Source organism: Amblyraja radiata, chromosome 6 (assembly GCF_010909765.2).
Source record: "Amblyraja radiata isolate CabotCenter1 chromosome 6, sAmbRad1.1.pri, whole genome shotgun sequence".
Taxonomy (NCBI): domain Eukaryota; kingdom Metazoa; phylum Chordata; class Chondrichthyes; order Rajiformes; family Rajidae; genus Amblyraja; species Amblyraja radiata.
This window is the reverse complement of record NC_045961.1, coordinates 88,490,861-88,499,096: the sequence shown is the minus strand read 5'-3', so window position 1 is coordinate 88,499,096 and position 8,236 is coordinate 88,490,861. Positions and strand designations below refer to the sequence as shown.

The following is an 8,236-nucleotide window of genomic DNA, read 5'->3' as shown; positions in this document are numbered from 1 at the left end:
GGCACCATTTCAAAGTTGCTCAATGCGGAACGGAAAAAAAGAGGGGTAAATGACAGCAATTGCTTTTGACGAGAACTAGGTTCTTCGAGAAAACGCAATGCCTCAATCTATTGCATAAAGGGACAAATAAACTTTGAAACCTACAAGCGCACAGAGGCAACTTTTACCAAGGCATGCGTATGAAGAGAATGTGATCTGTACACTGTTCAGTCCTCCAAGCCAACGTCTATAATATATGAAGAAGAAAATCAAATTTGGCAACCACACAGATTCTTGATATTGTAAGTACTGGGACAAGATACATTGACAAGTCACCCAAATTCGTGGCTTAATCTAATATCATATTTTTCTTTACATATTGCAAAACTTCAGCAATGAGTCTCCTAATGTGTTCACGTGAATTCTTCATGAATATTCGTTAAAATATATATCAGAAGCACCAAAATAGATTTATCAAACAGGCCGGCATATTCCAGAGAATTGCTGCTATTCTGATTGCCGATTGGGTGTGTGGTAAGCCGAACTTTAACGCCACTATCATTCCAAATGCGAGTAACTCGCTCAGTGCAATAGCTAGGTTTGAGGGCCAGCAGCGGAAGCGGGAAACAGGTCACTTGACTGAGAGTCGTTTGCAAAAATCTTTTAATATTTGTTGGTTTACAGTTTGCAAAAAATATTTCAACCACCTTTAACTTATATGTAATTTAATAAAACGTAGTAGTTTCAATTCTCCGACTGAATTCTACGCTAAACAACTGATATATTCACAGCAACATCTGACACGTGTCACTCAGATATTTACCCGGGATATCGTACAATTTAATTCCCAAGTCTGTAACCCAATATATTTAGACTCGAATTAACTCGCCTGTTGGCCAGTTTGTGAAGTTTCAAAATAGCTTCGTGTTATTAGTTTTGTTTTGATATACTGACATTAAAATGTTTGAATATATTATTATATATGTATATCTAAATATTCAAACATTTTACTATATATATCCTCATTGGATTTAATGAAACTCGATATTACATGCAACCCTGCCTGCTGGACAAAATTCAGAGTGGCCAATTTCTAAAATCGCATAAATTTCTGTTTGAGAAAATCTGACAGAGATAGCCTCAACGTCGGCGTCCCTTATTTTAGGGGAAATTAAATATGTGTCACTTGTTCAGACTCTATCCTCTTCTTCGTAAAAGGTACTAATGTCCTGAGTGATATCCGTAATTTTCAACCTGCTCAGCCCTTGCTTCGAGTAAGCCAGGTTTTTCTCCCGGTTGAAACCATGTTAGGAGAGCCGGCGGTGGCTCCCAGGCTAACGGAGACTTTGCCAACGAAACAGCGAGCGTTTACTTTAAAAACAGAACATTTGAATAATTAAATTATCACCATTTAAGATCAACATCCGCTCTTGTTCTGGGAAATAAAATAAAACCTAATGGGCCAATGTGGGAGCGATTTGCTCCAGTTAACGAGGCTGAACTACAGTTTGTGGATGGAGGTAGACGCTAAGCGTTACCTTTCGAATTTAATGAATTAATTAGGTGACTCAAACTATTTCTTCAAGTCCTGATATATCAGTCTTAATCATTTCCACGGTAAGGTGCAAACTCTCCTAACCCAGCGCCAATTGTACTTTCATTGATGGCCGGGTGTATTAAATCAAAATTGAACACTTCAACCAGTTCCTAACAGCATTTTTTATATGCGTAAGAGATATTGTTGAAAAGCACATTTCAAAACGGAATCAGGTTAAGTATAAATACAAATTATATACAACGATATCTTGTAAAATTTATTATGTCAACGGAGTTATTTTGACTAGCACAAACATCAGTGTGCGTGCAGTATGGTCTTTCGTAATCTATTTACATTGGCTGTTGGAATCCACTGGCATATGTTTATAATGTAATTATCTCCGTGGTTACAGAAAATGTTACAATGCAAAAAAAAAGGGTATCTAGTCTCAAATACATAAATTCACAGGGGTCACAAACCTGCAACTAAAAGCAACGGAAATCTCCTACAAAAAAAATAAGTTGCAAGACTTGTCCAAAACTCAAAGAATTCCCGTGTTGTGTGCGGAGGGTGGGGGAGGGGAGGGGGGGGGGGGGGTATTGATTTTCACGTTACTCAATTTCGAGTAATTCTGGAGCGTGTGTAAACAGCGAGAGTGCCCATTCTGGGCAAATTCCAACAGTCGACAATTAACACAGTCATTCATCTTCCCAATTGCCTGAAATGATAAATACTGTACAAAAAGCCTCGGTAATAAAACATTCAGATTCTTTTTTTTTTAAGGTATGTGCACTAGGTTTAGAGCCAAAAAAAATGTTCGCAGTCCACTCTTTTTTTTACAAGAACATCAAGGAAAGCGCAGAGTTCGTTCCCGAGGCCCAATATTCACATGTGAGTTAGTGGAATGGTCCCATTTACCCCCGAAGCCGGGCTCTGATAGTGCTGAGAAAGTGGCAGCAGTCTGCTGGAAGACGGGTCGCCTGTTTCTCCTCCTCCTCCTCCTCCTCCCCCTCCTCCTCCTCCTCCTCCTCCTCCTCCGGGTAAATACATGCTGATCATCTCCCTTAGGTCCCCGGAGCACGGGGGGCGGGAGTGCGAGCTGACCGGGGGACTAGGGGCCGGTTCCAATTTAACCATCGAGGCCAGTTGGATGCCACCGGCCGGCTGGTGGCTGTAGCCGGATGAGAGAGTGCCGTAGGAAGGGGAGCCGCTCATGTAGCTCTGCGTGCCGGTGAGTGGGCTGTACTGGAGGGGCATGTCGTAACGGTGCAACTGCTGCGGGTGGTGATGGTGGTGATGTACTGCTCCCCCGCCGGCGCCCCCGTCGCCCCCTCCTCCTGCTCCCACCGCTGCCAGCGCCGGGTGCTGGGAGTAAGACAATTGTTCCTGCATCATGACCGCGGCCGCCGCTGCCGCCGCCGAGCCCGGGTAAGAGCCATTCGCCCAACCGTTCATGTGCCCGTAAGCGCCGGCCACGTCCAGCCGCTGGCTTAAGCCGAGCGCTCCGTGGCCTTGAGGCAGTAACGCGGTCGGCAGCGAGTACTTGTCCTTCTTCAGTAGAGTCTTGGTCTTCCGGCGGGGACGGTACTTGTAATCCGGGTGCTCTTTCATGTGCAACGCTCGGAGTCTCTTGGCTTCGTCGATGAAGGGTCGCTTCTCTCCCTCGGACATTAACTTCCACTCAGCTCCCAGGCGCTTGCTGATCTCCGAGTTGTGCATCTTGGGGTTTTCCTGGGCCATCTTCCTCCGCTGCCCGCGGGACCACACCATGAAGGCGTTCATGGGTCTCTTGACCCGCTCGCCACTCAGCTTGCCGTTTGTGCCCGCAGCGGGCACGGTGGTCCCACCGCCCGGCGCGCTGATCGGATGCCCCGGAGACTGCAACTCACTCTCCATCATCAGACTATACATTCAAGCGGCACACGGGGTCTGTAGGCGGGGAGCGGGGAAGTAGCCGGCGAGTCTGCGGCTCCCGGGTCAGAATTCCCCGTCCTCCCGAATTCCGATCCAATGCGTTTCTTTTTTCTCCTTTATTTTAAAAATGCAAAAGCAACAAAGTTTTCTTTGTGTAGAATTTCCTCAGGACGAGCTGGATCCCGCTTTGGCGCCGGTGACTGGAACGGGTTGCTAGTTTTGTTTTTTTCTCTCTCTCTCTTTCTCTCTCTCTCTCCCCGTCTCTCCCTGGAACCGGTTCAGAGATCTTCAGTTTGAAACCGGTTCAGAGTGCCCAGGATTAGAATCGGTGAAGAGTTGCTGAGGGTGCGCGCCGGTCGTTGCTGGCTAGGCAGCCGTTCTTGCTCGGAGTTATTCGCTTGTGGTTTGTATGTGGGTTGAAGGTAACGCGGAGAACAGGCCCCGGGGATGCAGATTGACAGCTATTAAATGAGTTTGCGGCAGCCAATGAGCTGACTCCCTGTGTGAGGTTCAGTTGAATGGCTCTGACGTAAAGTGGGAGAGAAAATGTATTAATTACATAAAGGTTGGGGGGGGGGGGGAGTGCCCCAGTGCCCAGGGTTGTTAGGGGGTCGGGGATGTTTGGGGGGGGGGGGCTCGGGAGATGATGGGATGGGATGGAGGTGCTGCTGAGGAGGGGGGGGGGGGGGGGGGGGGGGGGGGGGGGGGGGGGGGGGGGGGGGGGGGGGGGGGGGGGGGATGTGCGAGATTTTTGGTACCAATCTCCGCGCTTACCAAGTCCATCCCACCGCATCTTCTTCAGGGATGAGCTTTGTGACGGATGCCGGGGCCGGTGGTTGACGCGAACAGCAAACAGCCAAAAAGCAGGGTATGTCCGGATAACGAAACCACATCGTGCTTCTTCATAGCATTTAGTCAGTCATGAATTTCTGAATCACAAACCCGGCTGGGCACGAGGGAAACCGCGGTAATTCTTCCCCGGAGGGAGCCGTGGCTTCCAATTAGCGATTCCTTTATGCGAGGCTGTATTTGCAGCGAGACCAGTATTAAATGCTCTATCGACTACCCACTCCCCCCCCCCCCCCCCCCCCACCCCCCCCCCCCCCCCCCCCCCCCCCCCCCCCCACACACACACACACACACACACACACAGCTCCCGGAGTTGACCACTGCAGATGCAACTGTCAGGTGGCGGTATCTTTCACTGCCAGCCGCCACACGTGGCTCTCGGAAGCGGCCTTTCAGGATCTGGTCCCTATGAGCAGCATTTCAATACCCGGGAGAGAGAGGGAAACTACGGGCACCAGTAACCCGCACACTAACGCCTCGACGCCGAAATCAGCGACGGAGAAGAGAGTAAAAGCAACCCGCACCAAATGCTGCAAATCCCCGCCCATTAAACCTGTTGTCGACGAGGCCAATTTGTTAATAGGACCAAATATTACACACAAATATTAGATTAAATCGTAAACCCCTTCCTTAAAAATAAAATGATGGTATAATTGTTGATTACTAGAACTAGTTGGGATGCTTGGAAATTTGCATTGGTGAAATAATCTAAACATATTGAGTTGGTTAACATCTAGTTTTCATTTTCTGGGACTTAATTCTGACATGAGATTTCCTTTGATTTGGACTAATATTGTCCCTGACCCTTGGATTGAAACACAAAGACATGAGTATTTTTGTGTGATGAAAAGCAAGCTGCCCAAAGCTGTTTCCTGTCTTCAATAATCCTTTCTGGTGTTTTATTGTTTAATCGGTCAAAAAGTGGTAGCAGAATGGGAAGACTTTATTACGATTGCTGGTTGTTAGAGGTCAAAGGAGGCCATGGTGACTCGTGGTTAAATTAGGTCACTGTGAATCTGCAGAGCCATGAATCGCTCCCTCCCTCCCCCACCTCACCCCACCCCCTCCAAAAATAAATAAAATCGCACCAGGAACCGCTGTATATACTTGGCAGGACAAGCAGCATCTTCGAGAGAGAGGTTGTGTGACAAGACTTGTTATGAAAGGAGTGCGAAGGATTACTTTTTTCGCCCACTGCCCTACCTAACGCGCTTGCAGATTTCTGTTAGTTGACATCAAGAAATGCTTGTATTTCTGAAGCGCCGGTCACGTTCTTTTCAGTACACCCCTGACCTCTGCACAATGAATGTAAAGTAATGTTGTCGCTGGTGTAATATAGCATTGAAAATGTACAATATCTACAGCATTAGTTTAAATGTTAGTCGTGGCAGAAGAGGGCTTTATCTATCTGTCGTGTCCAGAAAAAAATAAGGAAAACCACGTTAAATGGGGACATATTTTAAGTATCTCCCGTGCACTACAGTCTTTCAAGAAGATATTGTGGGTGTTGAAGTAAAGGGCTGGAGAAAGAGCCCTCCCACTTCGTGTTATGCCGCTAATTGGCTTCTTTGGTGTACAGTGATGGTCTTTAAACAAATTAAGCCCTTTGCAAAAGTTTGTGAAGAATTGCCATAGGAACAGAGGTTCAGTTATTGTGCACACAATGCGGCGTGGGACCGCTCGGCCCCACAGCCACTGGTTCAAATGAACTGCCAGTACTTACGGGAAATCCAATTACACATTAGAATCCTATCTGGGCATTAGCAATTTGCTTTCACTGGAAGGCTGATCGTTGAATTGAAGATTTAAAAAAAAACGATAAGCCAGAGTCGAATGGAAGTAGGTTTCGTGCAATTCTGTGCTGTCTCATCGCCGTCTGCTGGCATGGGCCGGCGGTTGTAGGTTCGCCCTCGCTTCTCAATGCAATCCAGAGGTTGTGAACCATTCTAACATTTTAAACAGAAACTAACCCCCACAACACCAAAAAAGACCGACAGCACGAACCTTGGTGCTGTACGAAATCAATTCAGAAATGGAGAAGTTAAACATGTTCTGATTCCCAGGGTGGAAGCGGAAAAACCTCAAACATTTTAAATCGTTTCCTTTATTTATGCTGTTCAGCAAAGAGCAGCTTGCAAGGAAACCTATAACTTTTGGTTCACTTTTAAATGAAAGTTGCGCTTTAAAAATTAAAAAAAAAGCTCTGTTGATGTGAAATGTTGGAATTCGGGAGATAAAAGTCAATTAATTCAGATGCCCCGTCAAAGCTAGACTGAGAAGAGACGGCGCCGTAAACAATCCTCACGGATATCATTCAAATTTCACAGATGATCTACTCTGAAAACCTCAATCAGTTTCTAATTGAGGGGAAAGAAAATATTGCTTCCTACACTAGGACTAACGATTTAATCATTATATCATACACTATGGCTTTTAATTAGGCTAATGCTGATACTGGATGGTAAAAGATAATTCAATACAGTCGTGATGAATTATATAATTGGGTTAACAGACGAGGAGTGGGCACACGTCAATATTCGATATTCAAGCCGTGTAACCGCTAGATTCAATAAAGGGAAACTCTTGCTCAGGATACGAGACTAAATAAAAACTACACTCTGAAAACATACGGATATTTTCAATAAAATACCGGGCGCCAAAATATAGCTTAGATTCGGCGTGTGTTGGGCGAAGCAAGCACACAGTGCGAGTATCTTTAGTTCCCACGTTGCATATTCTTGAAGGAAAAGCGACAACAGGGTGGTTGTACAGATCCTCAGTGGATCGAGCGCTACATTTTATGTTTAAAGGTAGCACAAATAAATCATAAAGTCCCGTAAAACCCGATGATATTGTTAATCGTTGGCTGCCTATAGGACGGTGGTCCACAGCCTATTGATACTTATTAAAGGATATATACTATAGCGGAATCATGTGTTGCTGTCTCCCAATCGATCAACAGTCGTTTAAAAGAATACAGTATAATTTGGGACTCAGTTCTGAACAATGCCCACGCTTAATTAATTTAAAATGCAGATGAAGTGTTGAATGGTTTTTGTAAGTACAGAGCTAGATTAAAGAAGGCTGTGGCATAATGAGAGGGGCTGGTGTGTTCCTGAGGGTAAACGACACAAAGACATCATTCAGACCCAGGTGCCTGGGAACTGACAGCTCCCTTTACGGGATCACAGTGACTGCGAGATAAAACACAACTTTTAAATAACAGCACTTGGGATTTAGAGTGATTAAAAGCAATTTGATGTCAAAACTGACATATTGCAACTGCAATAGGAAATCGTAAACCACTCTCCAACGCCGTTCTAATTTTGCAAGTTAAGTTCGGAATGGGTCTATCTATGTTTTCCATAAAACAAAGCACAAGTACATTTGCAACATTTCAATTTAAAGAGTTCAAATGAACAATTATGGGGCTGCGAGCGTTGGGAGCCGATTAAATTGATTCGCGCAAAATGGGCCTTCATCAGAGCAAAAAACTGGTCCAGAAACATAACTTACTGAAAATATTGTCTTTCGCTTCAAACAGAATCTCCGTGTCCCAATGCAAGGATTCGTGAAACGCCCAACTATACAGATTGTGTTTAATTTCATTTTTTCATTCAACTAACCGCATCAGTTGTGCTCGAATTCGTGTCGACGAATATATTTTAATTAACTGTACAGACCTAGAGTCAAAGACTCGGGATATTTGAAGATAATGTCAAGGAGCATTTTAAACCACTTGAAATCCTACAATTTTCGGTTTTATAAACAACGAATTAAATGATTATGAGCTGCTGTGAATAATTACTTTTTTTTAGCTTGGTTGAATATTGATGAAGATAGTTTCGTATAGTGGAGGACAATCGTAAATTAAAACCAGACTCTTCAAAATAATTGTCGCCTAACTGAGAGTTTGTTTCTTTCTTTCCCTCACTGACCTGATTTGAAAAAAGGCGA

The 8,236-nt window shown here is 45.0% G+C and overlaps 1 protein-coding gene across 1 annotated transcript; it reads right to left on the bottom strand.

Annotated features, from left to right (window-relative positions):
- Positions 1–625: 625 nt before the first annotated feature.
- Positions 626–3,938, bottom strand: sox1 (SRY-box transcription factor 1). The gene has a single exon (XM_033023155.1). The coding sequence runs from the start codon at positions 3,425–3,427 to the stop codon at positions 2,402–2,404; it is 1,026 nt and encodes a 341-aa protein (XP_032879046.1). The 5' UTR covers positions 3,428–3,938; the 3' UTR covers positions 626–2,401.
- Positions 3,939–8,236: the final 4,298 nt, after the last annotated feature.